Here is a 23,850-nt window from a genome sequence, read left to right as displayed (position 1 = left end):
ACAAACAGGGCTCACAGGTTGTATCTGTCTTGTAGAAATGAGTGACCCATCACTGAGGTCTGAAATACATCAGGATGAATCCTTCTTTCTTGCAATCCCACTTTATTTTCTAATATTGAGTAATATTTTTTTAATATTGAGGAATTCCCACAGCTGCAGATTCACATAAAGCAGAATTTTTCCCAATACCCACATTTACTCATTGAAATGTTAGTGATGGATGCTGAGAAACTGGGAGTTACATATCAAACCTACTGGTACTGAAGGGAAGTTATTTTCCTTTCAATTCTCCTCTTATTCTCCTTCCTTAGTTCTGTTGCCATGCTTTCATGACACTAGCACGCACATAAGTCACTTACAACCTTAAAATACTGACCTTTCTATGTTTTCAGCAGATTTTCACAGCTTTTTAAAGGTTGAGACTGTAACAACTCTGTGCAATTTGGAAGTGGATAGAGCTTCCGGGCTGAACTGATTGTGCTGAAACAAAACCATTTAGCTGGGTGCTTTAATCCTGAATTCCCTGACTCAGCAGAATTACTCAGTCTCTTCATTATTTACGTATTTTATGTGCGCCTGTTGCTCACAAACCTTGTTGAAGCAATCAGGAGAGGGGCCAGGCTGAGATCTCGTGGTTGTGTTATGGGAGTGCTCACAGACCCCTGACACAGGTGCTGCAAAAACATGGAAAGAAATGGGTTTGCCCCTCCAAGAGCGACACTGTTCTCTTCTGCCCTGAAAAGTGGGAATGAAAACACCCCAAGGAGGCTGGGGGATGGGCAGGCCATCCCAGCAGCACCCTTCCAACAACTTGGGGTGGCTGGCAGTGGTGGTCTACATGAGCGATGGATATGGCCTGGAAAATCTGCCTGTCCTCCCTTCCTGGTTCGAACCACCACTCAGGACCTTCCACAAATCCTGCTCTTCTTCTGGCCACACATGTAAGATAAAACAGATGGCTACAGCAAGGTACAACCTAGATGCTGCAGCTCAGTTTTTTTGGGGACCTAAAATCCTAAGAGCTCTGCATGGGAAAACAAGGCTGACGCTGGCTGGTTTTTCTGATGTTGTGGTTTCCTATTTCAGCTGTTGCTCTTTTGTGCCAGAGGTTAACTTGTATCACCCATGATGAATGACTCAGTCAAGGGATATTGAAAGCTCATGTGTTTATCTTGTGGCAGGATGGGAATGTTGCAAACTTGTGAGCTGCGGGAGGCAATGGGCTAATTTGAGATTTGTTCCTAGCCCTCGCCATGCGAATGGTGTCGCTGCGAGCCCAGCAATGAAGTTCACTGTGTTGTAGCAGACTGCGCAGTCCCCGAGTGTGTCAACCCGGTCTATGAACCAGAGCAGTGTTGCCCTGTCTGCAAAAATGGTAAGAAAGAACCATGTTGGCTTTAACAGAGATGTAAAGGAAACATTTGATTGAAACGCTGTTACTGAGGTTTGCTTCCATTGGCATGGGCTGGTCCTTCTCCTGGTGCTTCGGTTATGGGGTGAAAAATGTTCACAATTTAAGTTGCCCTTCCTGGCCTGTGTCTTCTCCTGGAAGCAGATGGAATGGCTGGCTTGACAAAGGTTTTATGGGCTTGAGTCCTGATATCAGTGATTGTTGTTTCATTTCTTTGTTATTTTCTCAAAATTAGTCTAACAGAGAATCAAATACATGGGAAAAGAGAGAGTGTTTGTCCCTGCATTAACAAACCAATGGTTATTATCTTAGGCCAAGGGAAAGCTCACCAAAATCAATGGCAGAACTTTTCCTTTGGCCAGTAAGACACCCACCAAGCCCAGAACATTGTTTGCTGTGTGCTGGAGTCTCTGTGTTGCACTGGGCCTCATTATCCTGCTGAAGTGATTTCATGAATTAGATTCATCAATACTTTCAAGAAATGTTTTGGAATGACTGAAAATACCTCTTTGGAAAATAAATCTGTTTCCAAAAAGGTCTCTTGGGCTGTGAGTACACAGCCTGTATTCACATACATCTCTGAAAAAGCACCTTTCTCCTAATGCAGATGTGAAGACATATTAAAAGGTAAGGCAGCTGCACATAAACCTTTTCACAGCTTTCTAAACATGTAAGAAATGGCTACTTGGATTCATCTCCTTGTGTTTAGAATTCACTATCCGTATATATTTGCTCTTACATACATCACCGCTGCTGGATAAGAGTAATGGTTGCTTTTGTACTTAAATGAAAATGTTGGTAAAGAAATAACATTTTCAACACATTTTCTGCTCTATAAAACAGAGTAAAGGCAAAGAGTTGGAAAGGTAAAATACCTTTACTGAAGGAACTTGAAAAATTAAAAAATGTTTGGAAAATTATGCCATAAATATTACTTGAAATCCTGAGGTTTGTGTCTGTATTTTTGTTCAAAAATATTTTGTCAGATTTTCATTGAGTTCTGTGTTTCTGTTGGAAAGCAGAAAATGTTTGTAGGAAATCTCATTGTTTTGTTTTTATTGCTGAAGTTCAGAGGAGAGGTTTGTTACCCAGCTCCGTGCACCACCTTTGTGTACAGCTGTGTTTGGGTGTGAGGTTTCTCATCACACTCACCAAGATTGGTGTCCTGGGTTGGTGACTCGGGGCTGCCACTGGCTGTCCCCAGGCCTGTCACCAAGCTCAGACCCACTGACACCCCAGCAAACACCTCTGGAGCTTGTGTGGCCTCTGTGTTCCTATCACATGTAGGGCACCATCCCAAATCCCCTCATTTACAGCGGCAGCACATCCCATCCAGTCTGCGTCACATGAATCCCACTAGTGAGCATCCCTGAGGCTTCCCAGCAGTGCAGGCTCAGAGGGGCTTTCACAGCCCCAGGAGCTGCTGGATTTTTCTCCCAAGCCTTCCCCACCATGATCATTTCCCCCAGGACCACACGCCCCCTTTGGGGGTTGGTGGCTTTCTGTGTTGCAGTCCCCAACACCCCTGGTGACCAGGGGTGAGAACCATATTTTTTCCTACAACAGCCAGTGGGAAAGGGAAGGAGCAGCTCCTGCTGGTGGGGGTGAGGACAGGAGGAAGATCAGCTGGGTGCTGAGCAGACTGTGGGACACAGTGAAGTCATTGGAACCCTCCCAGGGAAACCAGGAGGCTTCATCCAAAACTCTCCACGACTCTCTTTGCTCATCTCTTAGGGATACACATAAAGCTCTACATCTGAGACTTGTTTTAGGCAGGGATGTATTTCTCACCATCCCCATCAGAGCAGCCTGGATGCCTTGGGAATCCTGGTCTCTGGGGCTTGCAGCACAGCTCAGCCAGTGGAGGGTCGTGGCTGTTCCTTGGGATGCAGGAACATGTCTGCATGGGGGTGCTGTGGGGGGAGCTGAACCCCTCCTGGTGTCCCAGCCTGGCTGTAGGGATGGAGACCCCTCAGCTGGAAGGGTTTTCTGCTCCTCCTGCTGCTGCTGGGGCTGACTGGCTTATAGTTGGCCCAAGCTGGCAGTTTTGGCTGTGTCCTTCACACGTGTAATGAAGTGATTCCCACAGTGATAGAAATTGGTAGGCACCAAGGCAGTTCCTGTGTCGTGGGGAATCTGATGATCAGAGTTTGTTTCTGCTCTTGGACGTGGCTGAGGGTGGAGCACACCGTTCGCCTTTCTCTTACAATTTGGGAGATTCAAGTGGAAGTAGCAGCCATTCCTGTGCCTCTTCCCATCTGAATCCCTCTGGCACATCCTAATGAATGAGGAGCACAGTGTTTTCAGCTCTGTGTTCATCTTGAGTCCAAAATTTTGTCTTTCAGCTCTCCGCTTCATCCAGTCCATTAAAGCTCAGTTTCACAAATGCATGAAGATAACAAGCTGACAGACCCACTTAAATGACTGAAACACCCCTTTTAAAATTTATTTGGTTTTTTCCTTCCATTCAGTAGTTTTTGTCTTCTGCCAAAATGGTGAAGACACAGTGCCATGTTCTGGTGTGATGAAAAGATTTTAGTCCCTGTGGCTGTAATTTCAGACTGACAAATAGAAGAGCTCAAGGGATACAGTTGTTGGGGGAGAGTAATCTCTGTGGTGCAAATCCTCAATTCAAAAGCTATCCCTTAAAATTTTGGTAAGGAAAATCCTCATTTTAGGTTAAACACAGCCCTGCATCATTTGCTGCACTCTGCTAGAAGCATGGCTTGCCTGCTTGTTTAGCTGTTGCTGCTATTAATGAGAGAATAATTCTCTTTCCATGGAATCAGATAGATTTTCATAACCTTATTCAATACATCCTGCCAAGGGCAGAAGTGCTGTGATTCAGTGAGCACTGGAACAGGCTGCCCACAGAAGCTGTGACTGCCCCATCCCAGGAAGTGTCCAGGGCCAGGTTGGATGGGGCTTGGAGCAACCTGGGATAGTGGAAGATGTCCCTGCCCATGGCAGGGGGTGGAAGGGGATGATCTCTAAGATCCCTTCCAACCCAAACCAGTGTGGAATTCTTTGATCCTGTGATAATGCAAAAATCTGTTGATTTAACATTCCTGGCCTAAAGAGTCATAGAAAGCCAATACTGATTTCTCTCCCATCATTTAAGAGCAGTCGAAACAAATGGCTTTGGAGATTTGTTCCTTCTTGGCCAAAGAAATGAAATTGTTATCTCGTGCCTCACTAACCACAGCAGCTCATTCAAGGCTGGCTATTCCTGGCAAGGGATACCACATTCCTTGGAGCATGCAGACTTCACTGGGAGGCTCAAATTTGGGGGTGAAGGAGGCAGAGGATGTTTTCTCCTTCATGTCCTATCATCCACTTTGTCAGAGTGGATTTTAAGGGCGATGGCTCCAGGTGCTGCGCAGCATTTCTGTCACAGAGATGAAAGGTCACTGGATTTCATGTTTCCTGGTAGTGACAGACTGCAGCATTATGGCCTCGAGTTGTTCTTTCCAGTCCCTGTGACTTCTCCAGACAAAAGTGTGTCACTGCTGTTAACTCTCTCCTCTGCGGGATCTCCCAGTGGCCTGTCACTGTTAGAGTCCAGCTCGTGGTGCCACCACCTGTGTCCCTCCTGCCCCAGGTTCTGCTGCATTTCTGTGGGAACATCCCCCCACTCCACCTGTGCTGGAGCCTTTCCAAGCCAAAATTCCCATGCTCGTGGCCAGGGCTGAAGAGGTGCCTGTGTGGTGTTCCTGGGCCCTCCTCTCCTCCCCCTGTGCTTTTCATTCCCAGCCCTCTGCTTGTCCCTCCCCATAAACCCATCCAGTGCTGTGGGGTGAGTCCTTCTATTGGTGGGGTGTGTGTGTGTGCTTTAACTCCCTTCCTGTGCATCACTTGGAGGTTGCTCTTCCCATTTCCTCCAACCCTTTGGATGTGGTCTGGGAACGGTGTAGGACGCTGGGACGGGGGGCCATCCCTGCTGTATCATCCCTCACATTGTTTCATTTAACATTTCATTAAACATGATCCAGATTAAATGGGTTCCTCTGCTTTGCCAGCTCCAAGCAACTCTCACCTACTGCAGTGCACAAAGGGAGAAATTCCCTGTGTTTCATTCTCTTGAGGAATGAACAAAACAAATATTATAAATTTTTGGGTTGAGGTCTGGTTTTGCCTCTAATTTAATTTTTGTTGTCACCAATCCTCAACAAAAGAATGTGTTACCCAACGAGCCAGATAAAAGCCAACATATCCACAGTGAAATATTCCCTGGCAAGTGTGCTTACTCAGCCTGGGCTTCTGAAGACATTCGTGATGGAATACTGGGCAGCAGGAAGACATTTTGTAGAATATCTGTCACTGAATCTTTAATTAAAGTTTTAAATTATCACAGTTGATACAGATTTCCAAGTAAAGAGGCTGATCCTGCCATCCACACACAAGTAAAAGATCCCTTTGACCTTCAATAGATTTTACATTGATAAAATAGCATGTCTTCATGCAAAGCTCTTGTGGGTATTTATTATAATGTGGTATAAATATTAATAAATCCTTACAAATATCTTCATATTTGAGGGCATGAGCACAAACGTGAGTAAATAATAATTTATTTCCGTGCATATAAACCCATATTTTACCTAAGCTTGTCTCTTAATTTACTGAAATATAAACTCACTGCTCATTATTTCTCTGTTGGGAGTTAATTTGAAATAAGCATTCTGCACCCCAGCCTGATCCTGCTGTAATACAGTGTGTCTTGCTCAGGAACCCCCCAGGGATTTTCCCAGCCTGCTGAAACCTCTCCTTTGGCAAACAAATCCTTGTTACACATGTCCCTGAGTGAGCTTTGCATGTCTCTGTGTAGAATAACACCTGGGGGCAGACTTTTGATGCTGCCTTTTCTTAGCAAGTGCTATGAAGAAATGCGTTTTTTCTGAGTGGGAGATGTTTGGGAGACCCAGGGGTGTCCCTTTGGAACAGCTGTGCTGTGGGCAGTGAGCAGTTGGTGTCTGGACATGGGCCAGGCTATTCCTGTCCTGCCCAGCCAGTTCAGAGGTGGTTCATGAACTTCATTTCCATTCCCAAAGTAAGCAGGGCAGGAATTCCTGGATGCCACAGAAAGAGGCACTGGCAATGCAATCAGGGAGCAGAGCTCTTCCTTCCCAGCCAGGGACAGCCAAACCCGTGCCCAGGGATTGACCTGGGAGGGCAATGGGAGCTGCTCACTTTGCAAAACCCTTTGGGATTTTGCAACCCACCTAAAAGGCTCCATCTCAGTGTAAATTCTTGTGGGTGAAGGTGATGGATTAACAGTGCATGCTGGTAACCAGTACTGACAAAAAACCTTCTCCACATGGTCTTTGTTGTTCCAAATGATTGCTGTCTTGAAAAGTGCCAAGGTTTTAATATGGAATAATCCAGTGCTGGTGTATTATTGCATAAATGTAGCTTGTTATTTATCTGCAAGATGTGGATCGCTGAAGCTCCAGGTCATTGTTTTGGAAAGCTTCTGCTTCCAACTTGATCAGTGACAAAAAAAATCAAGGAAGCATGGAAAAAAATACTAAAAGTTTGAGGAAAAAAGAGGGAAGGATTTGGGGACAGGATGTTTTGTCTGCCATTTGATTATATACAACTGTTGGAGGATAAAGGCGACACAGATATTGTGGCAAGAGGATGAGAGAAGACTTCATGTTCATTTACGTTGTGGAAAACAGTGATTTGGAGCCATGGGGAGATCCCTTTAGAGAAAAAAAAAAAAAAAACCAAACAACAACTAAATAAAATTCCTCTTCTAATTTATTTCAGGAATTCCTGAAATGGCCAGATTTTAAGATTGCACTTAAACCCCGTTCAGTCACAGTCTATGCAATGTGCTGGTTGGTTGTGCAGATGCAAGGGAATGTGCCCAGCCAAGGAGAAGAAGTGCTCCCCACGCCGGATTTTGCTGGACTCCACCATCCTCTCCCCAGGTCCTGGCAGCTGAAGGCAGTAGCATAGCGTAGCCACCTCACCCTGCATGGTTGTGAAGTACTGATGGCAGCCAGCTTTTGGGGCACTTGGTCACCCCCACAGCCACCACCCCCTTCAGGTGTCAGCCCGAGGGGCCGCAGGAAAGACTGGATAATGTTCTCTGTGATGACCAGCAGGAGTGTGAACTGTGGTGCCCTCTTAGCTCAATTGAAGCAGTGATTTGATTACCAACAGAGGAAAGAAAGGATCAATTTGAAAGCTGGTAGAAGATCAAGACTGAAAATGAGGAGGTGTATTTGGGCCAGGCAGACACCAACCTGACAAAATACTCCAGTGCTTGCTTTACTGTTCCTTGAGAAGTCATTTCCCTGAAACTGATTTTCAGTGGAGCTCATCCATCTGATTGCTTCAAGCCAAAGGGTTAAAGGCATGTAGATGCTGAACTTGCTGGTGAGAATTAGACACAAAAGCATCTGTCAAGAGCTAGATCCTCCATTGCTTTGGAAATCTCCAGCACTTGGATTATCCAGGTGTTTAAATGTCCTGCTGACTCAAGATTGGAAGCTGTTGCAAGAGGCCTCTATAACAGTGAAAAGCTTTTGAAAAGTTGAAACCTCCAAAATTAGCCATCCTGATGTTAGACAGCATCAGGGAGGGCTGAGTTGAATCTGCCACCTCCTGAAGTTTCAGAGGGAGAGGAAAAGCCTTTAGAGAACAAAGAAGCCCTGAACTGAGCAGCACTTAATGTGATTAAGTCCATCCCACAGCTCAGTGCTCACACAAAGCCGGGGTGCTGGGCTGTGCAGTGACAGGGATGCTGCTGGAAGAGCTCCATTCCCAGGGAGCTGCAGCCTGGAGCCAGTGGGACAGCAGCCCCTGAACCTGCTGTGTTCACCTGCACGGGTCACCTGCTGCTTCCCAAGCCTCTGTGTTCTCTGCTTCGGCCCAGCAAGCAAGAAAGGGATAATTCACAAATTAAACAGGGCAGGAAAAAGCTCTGCCTGACTGCTGAAGGCCAGGCAGGAGCTGAAAGCTGCTACCCTGAATTTGTACCCCAGGTCCTAACCATGCTTCTGTGCTTCCACCACAGCAGAGCTCAGGTGAATGTAACAGGCACCTTGAAGAGAAGGGTCAGGGAGGATCATGAGAAGCCATTTGTGGGACAGGACCAGCTCCAAAGCTCTCTTTCAGCAGACATTGCTCTCAGAGATGTGGAAACACGTTACCTGCTCTGCATTACTCTTCAAACTCAGCAATATTTATGAAGAAGCTTTTGCTCATCATGATTTTTCCCCTTGGGGAGATGTTGCTGAAGTTTATGTGCACTGGCCTGCGAGAGTGGTAGTTCAAGGTTCGCTTTCATCGTGTCTTGTAGAGAAGGGGTGGGTTAGGGGTTTTTTAGAGGGGAGGGAGGAGTTCCTAGATTCCCATTGGGGTGCCAGGTTCCTTTGCAGAATGCAAGGAGCCTGGGCAGTACTGAAATTAAAGCAGGCATCGTATTGCTGTTCCCCACCTGGTTCTTGGTGTGACTTTAAAATACCAAAAATGACTTTATGATCCAATGACATTGCTCTAAATAATTTTGCTGCAAGAGAAGCTGAAAGCCAAATTCTGTGTCAGTGTCACTTGGTGTAAAACACAGCATTGTTTTACTCTGATTTACTCCAGCTGAGGATCTGACCTGTTGACAGCTCTGGGTGGCTCAGAGGCACATTGCAGGAGGCTGGGGTGTTTTGCATGGTCAGGTTTTCTGAAAGGATTTGCTTTGGCTGCCCTAGAAGGTTGGGATTATGAAGCATATCTGTATGAGAAGAGTGGCAGACACTGTGTTCATGTATTTCTAATTTGATGAATATTTAATGCTTCTTTATTGGAGCCTACACATATGTAGAGTAGAGGTCTTTAAGAAGGAGTTGACTTATTTCAAATAATTTATGTTTGAGCTGCTCCTTTTACATGAAATGCAGACTTTACAGAGCAAAGAGACTGTAATGAAAATATGAATTAAAGATTAGAGCTAAGCAAGTCTGAGAACACTTAGAATTAAGAAAGACACAAGTTTTCTCCTCCTGCTTCCTTTCCTTCCCTCCACCTTTCCTACATCTCCATCCCCCCTCCTTTGGCAGGGTGCTGCATTCCAGGGCAGCCTTCTGTCCCTCCCACACGGGCACAGCTGGGTGAAGGATAGCAGGGCAGTAATCTCAGCCTGGCTGTTACTGTGTGGCCATACACTACCCCAGCCTGTCACTTGCCAACTCACCCATCACTGGCTGGAGAGACTAAAAAGTGGGTTGAAGGTGTGTTTTTCTTCATCTCTTTCCCTGATTTGCTGGTGAAGTGCATCACCTGGGCAGAGCAAAAATAAGTGCAGTTTTGGTGGAGCCGTTTGCCAGAGGGACCCTCAGCTTGGTGCAGCACAGCCAGGTGAGGGTGCAAGGACACCGCGTGTGGGTGGCGGTGGTGCTGCTGTGTGACAGGGGTGGAGCTGTGCTGCCGGTGGGAGGTTCCTGTCAGATGGGGAGAGGCTGGGACAGTGCCGGCCATCACATAAATTCCTGTTGTGCAAGGTGCTCTGCTGTCCGCAAACATCAGCATCCATTTCCTTCCCCTGCTTGGCCCACCCCCTCACTCCCAGCTGCCTTGCTTCGTGCTCTGGCTTTGCACAGATGCCTTCAGCTGTCAATGCAGGTCACCAGGCCCAGCACCAGGGCACTGCTCCTGCAGCACGAGACTTCCCTTGGCTCCATCCCTGCAGCACAGGCTGAAAAAGAGCTTGGCTGGTGCAGGGCTTCCTTTCTTGCCCTCCTTGTTTGTGTTTCGAAAACCTTTCTGCAGTGTTGATCTGAATTACTGCCCAAGACTGAAGAGCTTAGGCTTAGTCATGAGCAAATAAAATCCTGGTGGGAAAGAGGAGGATGTTAATTTCTTTGCTGTGGCTGGAGGGGTTGGCCTGGGTCAATCCTTTGCAGCTCAAGGATAGAGGAGTCGCCCATGGGACCCTATCAGCACTTTGTAAAGGGAAGTGAACTCCAGGATGTCCATATTCCACTTGTACCCACTTCTGGAATCATAATCCCCTCAAGGAACTCAGTGAGGAGTTCAAAGTAAAAGGAGTACTGGTCATTATGGACCAGTACCACAACTGATGCAAACTGGTGTAACTCATTTTACATCAACTAAGCCACAGTCTGTCCCAGTTACAAATGTTTTGTGCCAGGTAGTGCTGGTAGGGAAGCAGTTTGTTAGAATAAATGGAGCAGGAGCTGATGCTCCAAAAAGAGGAGTGCTGGTGTCCTGCCCAAGGATCTGCTGGGAGCACTGTGGTCTGTGTGAAGATGAGCACACAAAGTTCTCCCCAGGCTGTCAAAGTTCTGACTTTTTCCACTGCAGCCGCCTGAAAGTATTTGAAGAAGATGGGAATACGTTGGTCAGAAAATGCTGACTCACTGAAACCTCCCTGGGAAAAGGACCAATTACAGCAAACTCGCTGTTTGTACCTTAGAAAGCTTTGGGAAAAAAACTGGAAGTGATGAGATGCCCCATTTAATGCTTCCAGAACAAACTCCCTCAAATCTGGGAGGATAAAAGGGGTGACATTGTTTTAGATGTAGATCTTTATTTTATACTTTGGACTATTTCAATGGGGAAGACAGAAACAAAGGGGCTTTTTGCCCTGTTATTTCAGACAGCCTGCTCTGATTTTTACTGAAAGCAGAAAGTGTTTGCACCTTTGACTTTCCCTGCCCAGGTGAGTGGGAGAGTAATAGGAGAAATAGCTCTGTCTGTGGTGGGAAATGTCCTGCCTGCTTGGCTCTCCCTCTCACCTGGGTAAGTAACCAGGTCCAGGATTGATGGAAGCTGACAAGGAAAATGGAAAGACTGTTTACAAAGGGCTGGAGTGACAGGACAAGGAAGAATGGCTTCCCACTGACAGAGTTTAGACATTCAGAAGGAATTCTTCCCTGTGAGGGTGGTGAGGCCCTGGCACAGACTGCCCAGAGGAGGTGTGGCTGCCCCATCCCTGGAAACTCTCACCACGTACAGAAAGGGCTGCAACACCCTGCAGTGGCTGATCACCCCCTAACAACTGCCTGTGCTCCAAGGAAAGCAGCAAGAGGGAATTTCTGGTTACTTTTCAAGCTGTGCCAAACAAAAAAGAAATGTATTATTACAGGCAACGTCAAACTGCAATTATTAAATTGGAAATCAGATGGGAAACTGTGATAAAAAATGAAAACCTGCCCACGATAGTAACGACTTGATATATTTGCTGTGTTTTGTACAGAAACCACTTTTTGTCTTGGCTACACAATGCCCCCCTAGAGAATAAATATGCTGTGATCCAGTCCCTGAGGCTGGTGTAAACTGGCCTGGCTGCCTTGCTCCAAGGGAAACATCCAGGTTTTGTGTGCAGCTGGGGATCTGTCCCCTCTCTCATTCATCCTAACAGCTCGACAGTGAAGGTTTCACATGCAAAAAAGGAGTCAGGGCCACTTCCTGTGCCTGCATAAACCCCTCCGTGGATAGTTTCACCTGGACTTGAGAGACATCCCTGCCCAAATGGTTATTTGGGTTTCCTGGTTGGATCAGCCCCTGAAATAAAGGTGCCCACTTTTCTTTACAGATTTAGCCAATTCTTATCTATGGATCCAAAGGCTAGAGGAGTGCTCTGAAAGAGGAGTGGCCTCCACAGAAGGCATTACAAGCCCCCACCAAAGAACACCCAGGACTTTCCTCGCTCCTCTGTTGCATGCAGTGTTTTTGCAGTTTGCACTGTCCCTTCTCCTGTGCTTGTTTTCTCCCTCTCAGGGAAGTGCTGCCTGCGCTCTCTCTCTTGGGTTCATGTGCCCAAGCTCCTCTTTTAACCAGGGGTTAAAGGGAGAGGAGAGGAGAGGAGAGGAGAGGAGAGGAGAGGAGAGGAGAGGAGAGGAGAGGAGAGGAGAGGAGAGGAGAGGAGAGGAGAGGAGAGGAGAGGAGAGGAGAGGAGAGGAGAGGAGAGGAGAGGAGAGGAGAGGAGAGGAGAGGAGAGGAGAGGAGAGGAGAGGAGGAGAGGATCAGCTAATTATGAGCAGTGGCAGTGGCAGTGGTTGACAGGTTCTCGTGGGATGCTGACAGGCACCATCAGACTGCCTGGGACAACCTGTGCCAAACAGGCTGGGCTCTTCCACCCATGGATGCACCAGCATTCCAAAGCCCTGTGTGAAAGCTTCTCCTTGCTGGAATAGGGTTTGCTAGATGTGAAGGTGAGGCTCAAAGTGCATCAAGAAAACATGTGCCTTTTGTTCTCCTGGCTGAGGTTTGGGCTTTTTAGCCACAACGTGCCCTGGTACAGGAAGTGTTGGCACAGGGAAGTCTGCAGGAATCCAGGGATTGCATGGCCTCGTTTAATGTTGGCTCCAAGGTGGGGCCAACCCAATGGTTCTCATCACTGTGTGCATTAATAGGGCACAGCTGTGGGGGTCAGCAAGACATCATTGACTTTCTGTTTTCCACCAATTTGTTGGGCAAAAATAATTAAATAAAGTCCCCCACATAAGCTCATCATGTCACAGACTTCACTAGCGGGTGAGGTGGGAACAGCAGTGGGTGTGGCACTGCTGGCAGGACTGGCACCTGGCAGCATCCAGTAGGAATCCTGAGAAATGCCATGGGCACTGCATCCCTGCAATGTGTCCCATGTGCTGCAGTGTCTCCTCGTGCACTTCACCCCAGGGGGGCTGAGTTTCTGCATTTCTCAGCTGAAATCAGCTGCTGTGTCAAGGATTTTGGCAGGAGGGGATCTCTGGGGCAGGGCAACGCTTGGACATCAGCACCCACAAATCATCACAGAACGGTTTGGGTTGGAAGGGACCTTGAAGATGATCCAGTTCCATCCCCTGCCACGGGCAGGGATGCAGTAGCAGTGTGCCACATTGCTCCTTTGACCCCCATGTTAGGGGTGACATTTTCCTTCTTTTAGTGTCTGCAGTTCAACCTATGCCAGACATGTATTTGTGCCCCTCATGTCATCCTGCCCCTAATGTTTCACAAGACCTGTCCTAATTTTTCTCCAAAAATTTGCCAGTTGAGAAGTAAATAAAGGGAGTTTATTCTCTGAGTTTGGCAATCGCTTCATGGCCCAGGTAGGAAGGATGCAAAGTAAGAGTCAGGGAGTGGATCTGTCTCAGAGGCATTGGGGCAATGCTGTCTTCAAAACAAGCATTTCCCTGGCTTTCTTCAGGGGGTAAAACTGAGGCAGAAAGAAACCACAGTGTAACTTCTGCAGTTGGCAGGTTCTCCTCTTCCAAGGTCAGCTGTGGAGAGTGCTTTGCTCTTTGTGGCAGTTTTGGCTTTTGCTGCCATATGTACAAGAGACCATCTGGAAATCTGTTCCCAGCTTTTTAGCAAGTGCTAACAGGGAGCTGTGTTCACTGGGCCCATGTTTGCTTGCTGGCTGCAGCAGCTCCACGTTGAGCGCACTTGGGCTCCTCCCTGTACCCCAACAAGGCAGGGTCCAACCCTGGGTCAGGGCATGCACAAAGCCTTCGAGCCTCCCCAGGAATTCCCACCCTCTTTTAGTTGCAGGGTTTGGAGTGGTTCTGGCTTTTGGGGTGTTTGTTTTCCCATCTTTTTTTACTTCCTGTGGCTGTTGAGCTCAGCTTTTGTTTTATGTGTTCAGGAGTACAAGAATGTGTTTCATTTTCCAGATTAGAAAATGCTCAGAGGTATAATCAGGTCCTTCCACAGTATTTAATTATCCATAATTAAAGGCATCTACACAAAGCAGCAGATTTTCAAAGACTATTCCTGTGTTACATTGCTAATGAATTAAGTAATTAATTGGCATTGAAAAAATACAATAGGAAACATCAATCTTTTAAAGTAAAGCATTTTTTAGGGGTTTTATAAAATCATTAACTCCTATCAGATCAGTAGCTGTTCTAATGTCTAAATCCCTCTTCTGGCTTAAAAAAAAAAATTCTAATGTACAAAATGAACACAGGAAAAACAAGGCAGGGAATACTAGCTGAAGAGTGTGGGAACACTCAGAAATGGGGAATTTTTGGATGTCATTGTCCCTCATTTTGCCATCCTGTCCCACAGGTCCTTCCCTCTGCCAGTAATCACGCTTGAGAAGGCACTTTGCAGCCTCAAACCTTCCTGTTGCTGCTGGGTTTAGTTTGAATAACCTACATCCCCTCATGAGCCCCCACTGCCTCTGTGCCTCAGTTTGCCCAGTGCACTTCCCTGTCCCCGGGGAATGCGGGAAGGTAGGGGCTGTGAGCCATTCAGGTGCTGCGGTGCCACTGAGACCAGAGGGTGAGCAAGAATTTCATCCAGGAATTAATAAAAACAGACTGCAGAGAAGGGTAACAAAGCATTTGGGAAGTTTGGGCAGGAAGGATGCAGAACCACGTGTATACACCATCATTTTCCCACAGCCTTTCAGCATTCCCAGCTGTTACCTCACAGAATAACTGTCCTGTCCCAGCACATCAGCACAACATTGCACCTGCAGAGCACAAAGGCCCACGTGCACTGTGCTTATGCCTTCTGTGGTGACACCCAGAGTTCTGAGCAAAGGAAAGGGCCTTCCTTTTTTCATTGGGTGATTTCATTAAATGCAGCTGTTCCCATGCAAAACCAGCACCGCTCATTTTATTTGTCACCAGCTGGACTCTTTCTGAACATCTGAAAGCATCCTGGAAATGCCATGGACACCATTAAATTCAAGGAGTGGAACAGCATGGGAAGGGCAAAACCTGGGACAAAACATTACAGCTGCTTCTGTGGCTGCTGGAGAAATCAGGACAGGTGCCAGCAGAAGTGTTTAGGGGCCTGTTTATTCCAGAAGCACCAACCTCTGCTTGTTTCTTCTGTCCCTCAGACCAAGGTGTGCCCGTCCTTGCCGTGCTTTGGTCTCCCCATGTGTGTCCTCAAGACGCATGCACCTATCCTGCCCTGCCCCTTCCATCCCCTGCTCCTCCTCTTTCCTCAGGAGATGCAGATTTTGGCACAGCAGTGCCGCGTCCCATCTCTCTAACACCAGGCTTAATGGTTGGGGTGGGGTCAGGGAAGATGTTTTCCTGATTTTCCTTTCCTGTGCCACAGGCATGTAATTAAATTCCCCACATAAACTAAGAAATACTGTTTCTGCCATTGTGGTTATTCTGTTTCTACAAGTAATCAATCATTTGTATGGATCTGCATAGAAATGGGAGCTTTGCCACTGCAGCCCATCCTAAATTTATAGGGATGAAAACAGGCAGATCCAAAGGCTGATACTGTTAAACACTCCCCAGAAGGTCGATCCTTTGACTGGAAGGGGAACCTTTGCTGACTGACTTTAATTTTTACCATTAAATTCCCCTTTCATGTCTTACCTGCCCGTGGCCATCATTTCTGTGTCCATCATCACAGAGGCCACGAGGCTGGGAAGAGTGGTGGAGACTGTGGAGGCCAGGGAGATGGGAATGGTGGTAACAGCAGCAGGAGATGGGCTCTGCTACAAGTCAGCAGCAGAAAACCCAACAACTCAAACACAAGCCAGAGCAGGAAGAAATTGTTTCCACAGCAGCTCCTCCCTTACATGGAAAGTTTTATCTTTGCTTTGAAGTCCAATTTCTAATATAACCCCACATTTAAAATTGCCATCAGAAAAATCTGTCACCAGGTGGGAAACACAAGTGGGACTGTGCTGGTGCCCTCAAAGCATCACATTCATGCCATGATGGCAGAAAGGCCTGAGGGCATTTTTCCATCAGTTGTCCCCATCCACAGGGATCTGGACTGCAGTGATGCTGTTTTCCAGACAGGAGCTGGAGGCTGATCCCGAGCATGTGGCTCCCCACAGCTCAGGAAGCCCCTGGCAGGGCCTTTGTGCCAACAGGCACCGATTGCCACTGCAGCATGGCCCAGTGCTGGGTTGGGTTTGCAGCATAGCACGCTCCACCTCTAAAGGAACAACTCAGACAAATGTGTAGCAATCCTGGTTCTTCCCTACATTTTTTTGCTCCTGTTTGATACAAAATGAGCCCAGTCAAAGTTTCCATTTCATTTATGACTGATCTGAAAAAATCCCCTCACCCCATAAAACATCGCACAGCTGTAGTGACCAAGTTAGATTCAATTCTGGCTTTATATTGAGTTGACATGAAGCCAGCTCTCTTCCATACATCATCTGTGATTGCAGTTAAGCATGAAATACTGTTTTAATTCTTACACCAAATGTGGGAATTTTTTTCTGAAGAAAAAAGACATAAAAATATTAAAGTGGGCCATAAAAATCATTATATTTTCACATGAAGCGCAACCACGAGGTGAATAAGTCAGCTAAAAGCTCACAAGACCCAGGGAAAAAGTCCTGCTTGTTATTCTTTTGTTGTTAACCTTTGCCTTTGAGTGGAGATACCTGGGCAGGGGACCGCAGGCCTGGTGTTTTGGCATCCAGGGGCTATCTGGGCCCTTATTTTCCTAGATCAGGGTGTCCTCCCACGCCTGCATGGACCAAGAGCTGCAGGTGCCTACTCCCCGACAGCGTCCCAGTGTCCCTGGGAGCTGCCCAGACCACTGCAGGGTGAACGTGCAGCCAAGCCCTTGGATGAGTTTGCTTCTCTGCATCCCAGTTCCTTTCCCGGGAAATACTGGCTGCAAGGGCACAGTCCCTGGGACCGAGCCTGTTCCATGGCACGCGTTGTTCCGTGGCTGCTCCTGGCACCTGAGCCAGTCAGGTGAAGGCAGCACAAACACCACAGCACATTACGCATGCATTTATATTTTTTTTTTCTTCGCTTAAAGGTTTAGTCTCTGGAAGGTCCAATTTTTCCTCCCTTTGGCTGTTGATTTTACTGGTAACATTGTTAGCTGATGCAGTAGTTTAATGGTAGTTCTATTCATTAATTTCATTTAAATTAATCTAATCCATACCAGCTCAAAAAAACCCACTTCACCTCACACTATGTTTGAACCATTAAAAAAATGAATGCACCTTCAGTACTTTTAGAATTCATTTTGGGAAGTATCTATTTAGACAACTTTTTGAAAGCCTGTTACTTACCTGAAAGCTTAAAATTACCTCAGAGCAGCTTTCATTGCCCACAATTACAATCTACCTGTATTAAAAAAAAAAAAAACTATGCTCTTTTCGCAAAACTTTATGCCATCTGCAAAAAGATTTTAAGAGCTAATCCTGTTTGTTTGCTCAGGTAAAATTGAAACCTGGTTTTAGAAAACCTGCTTTGGATGCAGTTTGTGCCTATGCACTGCTGGGCCCTTTGCAGGTTTTTTTACCATACACTAAACGTTTCAGTGTTGATCAAGGTATTTGCACACACAGATCCTTTTAAAATGAAAAGAAATTTGGTATGTAAATCCCATAGGTGACTTTGAAAATGCCAACCCGCATTTTACACTAAAAGGAGGGGGGAAAACCCTGGATTTACAGATGAATCTGAACCACTGGAAGTTCTCTTCTGCTGTCTAGGACTTAATCCATGTGCTGGCTCCACCAGCCAGGTGAAACCTCCTTGGTTTCTCTTCAAGACTGCCCCCGTTGGGGTGTATGAGTCAGCAGAGTGAATAAATGGTTATGGATTTGATACCTGTTCATTCCCACTGCAGCAAGGCCTAACCCTGCTGGCCAGCAATCCCTAACCCACAACTGGATTAGAAACCCAGTCAAATGGGCAGACTGGGGATGGAGGTTTTGCAGAGAGCTCAAAGTGCACTTGGATATGCTCCCACCTTCGACTTTGGTGCACTTGGGATCAGAAACAGAGGGGCTGGGTGCACAGGACTGGGGGAAATGTCCATATGGGGAGGCAGATACCGTCATCTAAAGCAGTGGGAAATGTACTGCTTGCATTATTTTCTTTGGTGTCCCCAGATCATGAGCTTTGCTCCACCATCTCCACGCTGCCTTCCCCGAGTGAGCTGTGCCAAAGCTCTGATCCAGAGCTCTGCTGCCCCGGCACAGGGAAGGGCAGGTTGGACGTAACCATCCAGAAGCCATCAGAAGCTGGGAGCTGTGGCTGCTCCATCCCTGGAAGTGTCCAAGGACAGGTTGGATAAGGCTTGGAACAGCCTGGTCCAGCAGAAGTTGTCCCTGCCCATGGCAGAGGGTGGAGGTGGATGAGCTTTAAGGTCCTTTCCTGCCCGAACCATTCTGGATTCTGTGCTCAGTCTTGGGCTTGGTCCCCTGTTGTCCAGCTCATCCCACAAGCACAGAAGGTGAAGAGTGGGGTGGGCTCCACCATTTTCAGCTGATGCATTTTAGCTGTGGAAGGGACACCGTCCTCATTTGTCGTGGTGAGGGATGGTGTCCAGCCTGTCCACGGAGCCGGGATCGGTGTCGGCGCCCATGGACGTCACTGCTGCCAAACAGACAGCTTTTAAATTGCACCCATAGATCTTCCCTGCACCAAAACATCCCTGCTCCACTATTTAGTGATGCCTGAAGTTATGTCTCCACATCAAATTAAGTAACTGTGCTATCAATAAGGAGGAGTAATGTGGTGTATTCCCTTCTGGATGTCTCCCTGTCCCTCATTTGTTTGCTGCTGCTGATTAAGACGGATAATGAGCCATCAGTATTTTTCTAACTGCAGTGCAAAGCAGTGAGCCTAAATCAGTCTCTGTCACTCGGTGCCAGCTCACAATTTAGGGAACTCAAGTGGGGCCCCTGCATTCATTAGACTCCAAGGCAGCAGATACTTGGGATTGCCTGAGCAAAGCCTGGATGATGTGACCCTTGGTGTGTGGAGAGCCAGGAGGGGATGTGGGGCCACCAGGAGGTCCCTGTCCCACTGGGCTGGGCTGCTGCAGTGTTATATGTTCTTTATTGTGTGGCTGCATCGCTGGCAAAAGTCAGTGGAACAGCTCCCATCACCCTGAATTAACCTCCCCCTCGCCTTCTTAATGCATTCCTTCTAATGATGGAGGGCTGGCCTGGAGTGAGCAACTTGGATTTAATTGGGACAAGGATACTGCAGATATATATTTTTTTCTTAATGCAGAGGTTAAATAACTTTTAGGCACCCAGTAATGTGAATTATGGCTGGAAAAATCTCTCCTGTAAATAGGCAGCATTTGAGAAGGGCTGTTAACATTGACTTCTGAGCAGTGAAAAATGCAGGAAGGGTGCAGATCAGCTTCAGAGGAGAGTAATTCTTTGGGGCAGTGGTGCACATGATTGAAAGCTCATGGACATCTAGAAGGTATCACCAGATGACTCCAGGAGCTGTTAGCCAGAGACAGCTCTTCCTGGGTGGCTGGACAGGGTGGCAGAGGAAGAGTGAACCTTCCATCTTGGGGTCACCTCAAGGAGGAGACACTTGTTACCACAGCTGGGAGCCACAGAGTGACAGGACAAGGGGGAATGGGGTTACACTGACAGAGGCCAAGACTTTCTTTTGGTATTTTAAAATATCAACAGCAATCCAAAAAAAGGGGAACAGATCAATTCCTGAGCTTTTGAATGGCAGGGGGTTGGAAGGGTGCTGGAGCCACCACTGGCCCACTGGAGGGAGGGAGGTTTAATTTGTGGCACTTAGGCTGGCATGGGTTGGTAGATTCAGTTCTTAGTGCCTCCTGAAAATGGAGCAGCATACAGATTTTACTGAGGGGGCAGATGATGCATTGATGCAGTCTCTGCATCACAGGAGAGCTCACTGCTGCCTGAGAGCGTGAGCAGGCTGAGAAGCAGCTTCCAGACTTGATGGTGACCGGGATGGGGACACTGACCTGAAGCAGTCCCATTTCCAGCCCTGAAGGAGTCTCTGTGGAGGTTGGGTGACTGGGTGATGATGGACTTCGGAGTCCAGGGGGTTCTTTTCTCCTGGTGTTTGTACTGGTAGGAGCTGTGTCCTCTGCAGCCTGGAGGACATGGACATCACCTGCAGGAGCAGGGAGCAGGCAGAGCCACTGCACAGTGCTGTCCCTCCTGCCACCACTGAGAAGTGGCAGACATGGATCAGAGCCAGGGGTTACCGGGGTGAGAACGCACTGCCCCACATCCCGGGATCATGGCAGCCCAGTTCCCAATGCACCCTCAGGCTTCAGCCATGCTCCGAGCCAGGATCTCCAGGTCTGGCCTCCTTCTAACAGAAGAAAGCTCAAGGGTTGTTTTCTTTGGGTAGGGTTTTCAGCTGCCCCTGCAGTGTCACCAAATTTAATTTCCAGCAAGGCAAAGCTCAGCATCACCAGCTGATTTCTTTATGTCTCACCTCCGGCTTCACTCGCTGCCTCCTCCTTCCCTCAGAGAGAGGGGGCTGGCACTCTCCATACCAGGCAGTGAAAACAGGACTTCTTCCCTCCCCAACTCCTTAGTTAAATCCACAAACTGAGCTCTTTCTTGCAATCTGAAGTGATCACATGAATAGCATTGCCAGAGCTAAATGAACATTTGAAAAGATCCTGCAGGATCAGCAGAGAGGAGCGGTGTTAACCTCCAGAAACGGAGGCCATCATTAAAAACAAGATGCTGGTTTTCCTTCCCTTCTGAGCACAGAGTTCAGCCCAGACATGGAAAAAGTCCCAAGATGCAGGCACAGGCAATTTCTTGCCTCTGTGACAGAGCCTGGGGATTCTGCTGTGGTTTTCCTCTTTTTCTGCTGGGGATCCATGAGCATCCTTGTGTGGATTCCAAGTGTCATCCTCATTTGGTCGCTGCTTTGCAAGGGGTTGTTCCAGCACCAGACACCAGTGCTGGAGACTGCATGGCTTGCGGTGTGGGATGGTCATGGTGAAGCCTGGGAGAGGCCTGTTTTGTGGAGGCATGCAGAGGAAAATCTGCCTTCCCACTGGGAAGACACTTGGCCATGCTCAGTAGAAACATCTCCCCCAGGCCAAATCACACTGCCAACAGCAAACTCCCATGCCCAATTGTGTTCATGGTCGAGCTCCAAAAGCAAAATCATTGAGCCTCATTCAGCTGAGTGAGCGTCCAGGGGGATGTTCCAGGGTGTATCCATTCCTAAATACTGTCAGGAAACACCACAGTTCTCCACTTATCCCTTGCAACTTCAATTGTGGGGCATACCACTTGGGAGCCTGAGGGATGGCTGCTGAATTGAGCTGCTATTTAGCAGCTGTCTTAACTAGGCAGATAAGTGTAGCCATCAGCACTTCTCTCCTTGATGGAATCCATTGACTGAATAAGCTAAATTCTCCTGGAGTCAGCTTTAATATTTCCTAAAGGGATGGGGAGGCTCTCAAAGAAGTGGCAGGAGGCATATTTTACTGAGGGGAAGCTACCACTCTTGCTGGAATCAGAGGTTGCACAATGAGAAATTCTGGTGGAGATGATGAGCTTTGTCTGGGGCAAGATGCTATTCAGGGCACATCTGAATATCACAGTTGGCCTGAAGTGATCCGTGCTTGCTGTTTGATTAACATTTGATTTCCTTTTATTGCTTCTCTGCACACACAGAGCTAAATTCAGAGCTGCTGAAAGCCACAGGCAGAGCTGCTGAGTTCAGTAAAACCCATCTGAAGAGTCACAGGGAGCTGGGGGGACACTGCTGTTCGGCACAGAGTGGCTCCACGGCATCAGCTCTTGGTGCTGGAGAGAGCCTGGCCCCCGAATTCCCTCCAGAACAGGGGTGCAGTGGAGCAGGGTCATCACCCAAGTACCTGATCTTCAGCAGACGGTTGCAGAATTTTCCATCATTCTCCCCAAACAACAAACCAAATATGATTTTTTTTTACATCTCTCCCATCAAATCAGCTTCTGAATGTCCCTAATACATCTCCATAAAAATCTTCACAGCTGTTCTAGCAAACAGCTTGGAGTGCTGCTGGCTTTTATGAGTATTAACTATGTTAAGCAAAGCAAATCTCACTATTACACTGTCTATGGGAGCAGCAAACTTCTCCCATCAGTCTCCCTGAGCAAGGAGAAAGGGTGATTAGTGTCCTGTTATCATCACAGTCGTGGTTTAAGACGCTTTTACCAAGAGCAGGACAACAGCCTTGCCCAAAGCAGCTTCTTGTTCCTGCTGCTATTATCATAAGTAACCTGATGTGCTTGACATGTCATCAAATATTTCTGAGCAGTGCCCTCCTTTGAATAATAACTTAAAACCCCATACTGCTGTTCTGTGTCATTCCTTGGGGGTTTGTTCTGGCATTGATTTGGCAGACCCTGGTCTCATCCAGTTCCTCCAAGCAGCCACAGTGGGAAAAGCTCGGGCCAGTCCTCAGCAGCGCTGAGCTGGGGCCCTGAGCTTTGGAAATGTTGAGAGGGAAAAGGAATATTAGAGAATTTTAAAGAGTCTGTTGAGTTCTGCTGCACAGCAGAAAAATAAAATAGGACTTGATTTCTTCTTATGGGCTCTGGTTGTGACTTTAAGGGCTGCGGCTCCTCCAAGGCCCATGGCACAGCCATGCAGATCCCCAAGTGCTGGAGGTTATCTCCACCAGTAGCTCTATAAATCCCAAAGTTTCTGGAAAACTCCCTGGTGAATTATGCTCCAGCCAAGAGGCATTTTCTGTGCCATGGCACGTTTTCACCTACATTCCAGCAGCGCAGGGTCCCTCTCTGAGTGCCTCTTTCTCGCGCCTTCACCACAGGTGCAATGCTCACTGCATCCCAGTTTGGACAAACAGGATCCTGTTTTCCAGTGGGACAGTGGGAAAAGTTTAAATGGGAAGCAAAAAAAAAAAAAAAAAAAAAAAGCAGAGGGGGAGAGGCTGGCTGGTAGTGATTGTGCTGGAAAACTGGATTTCAGGCAATGGGAATTTCAGTTGCATTATCACACATGAAGTGTAGAAATTTTGCCTTCTGTTAGAAATCCATGTTTCTGTAGGGATGGGGGATAGCAGTGGGAGAGAGAGGATGCAATAAAGCTCTGTCCAGCTCACAGTGGTGAGCAAAAGAAAGCATTTCACTCAGGCAATGCAGAAGGAGCTATTTTGAGAGTGCTGGGAAAGAAAAGGTCCAGAGCAGTGGCAGTGTTGGCCTGAATTAAAAGTACTAAAGTCCTTCGAGAGAGAGGCAGAACATCCCACAGGAAGGCAGATGTCAGCAGAGCCCTGGGTCATGTTTTTCTCCATTTTGTTAAAAGCCAAGAAGAAAGAAAACAAACCCAATTGCTGTGATTTTTCCTCAGTTCAGCCTCTGAGTGCAGCTCCCTGGCCAGCCCAGGGATGCTCGGCGCTGCTGCAGCGAGGGCTGGTTTGGCAGTCCCTGTGATTTACCCAGCATAGCTGTCATTTCCCCCTTGCCTTACCCAGCCCCTTTGGGGTGGGGCACTATCCCAGGGATTTTCTGTTAGAGATGCTTGCCAGGTCCTTCCAAGCTCAACAGATACCAGGGATCAGAGGGGCAGATCATTAGTGTTTAATTACAGAGGGGCAGATCATTAGTGTCTAATTACAGATTTGCAGAGTTGCCCCATGTCCTTGGCTGGGGCAGGAACGTTGCTGTGCTGCTGTCCCCAGAATAAGGGATCCCTTCTCCAGTGGGGACCTCAGAGGTGCAGGTGATGTTTTTAGCACATCCCCCTCATCCATCTCCACTTCAGTGT

At 47.5% G+C, this 23,850-nt stretch overlaps 1 protein-coding gene across 4 annotated transcripts in view; it reads left to right on the top strand.

Moving 5' to 3' along the window:
* VWC2L (von Willebrand factor C domain containing 2 like) overlaps positions 1 to 23,850 on the top strand; it is a 46,684-nt gene that overhangs the window by 17,909 nt on the left and 4,925 nt on the right. For 2 of the 4 annotated variants that reach the window (XM_053982333.1, XM_053982334.1), the window contains one exon: positions 1,246 to 1,375. The exons of 1 other annotated variant lie outside the window; for it this stretch is intronic. In XM_053982333.1, coding sequence (XP_053838308.1) covers positions 1,246 to 1,375 — 130 coding nt within the window. Of the gene's footprint in view, positions 1 to 1,245; positions 1,376 to 7,180; positions 8,697 to 23,850 lie in introns of all 4 variants that reach the window. One more of the 4 variants, XR_008437868.1, reaches the window with a different exon arrangement.

This window comes from Vidua macroura, chromosome 7 (genome assembly GCF_024509145.1).
Source record: "Vidua macroura isolate BioBank_ID:100142 chromosome 7, ASM2450914v1, whole genome shotgun sequence".
NCBI lineage: Eukaryota > Metazoa > Chordata > Aves > Passeriformes > Viduidae > Vidua > Vidua macroura.
This window is presented reverse-complemented; position numbering and strand designations above follow the sequence as displayed.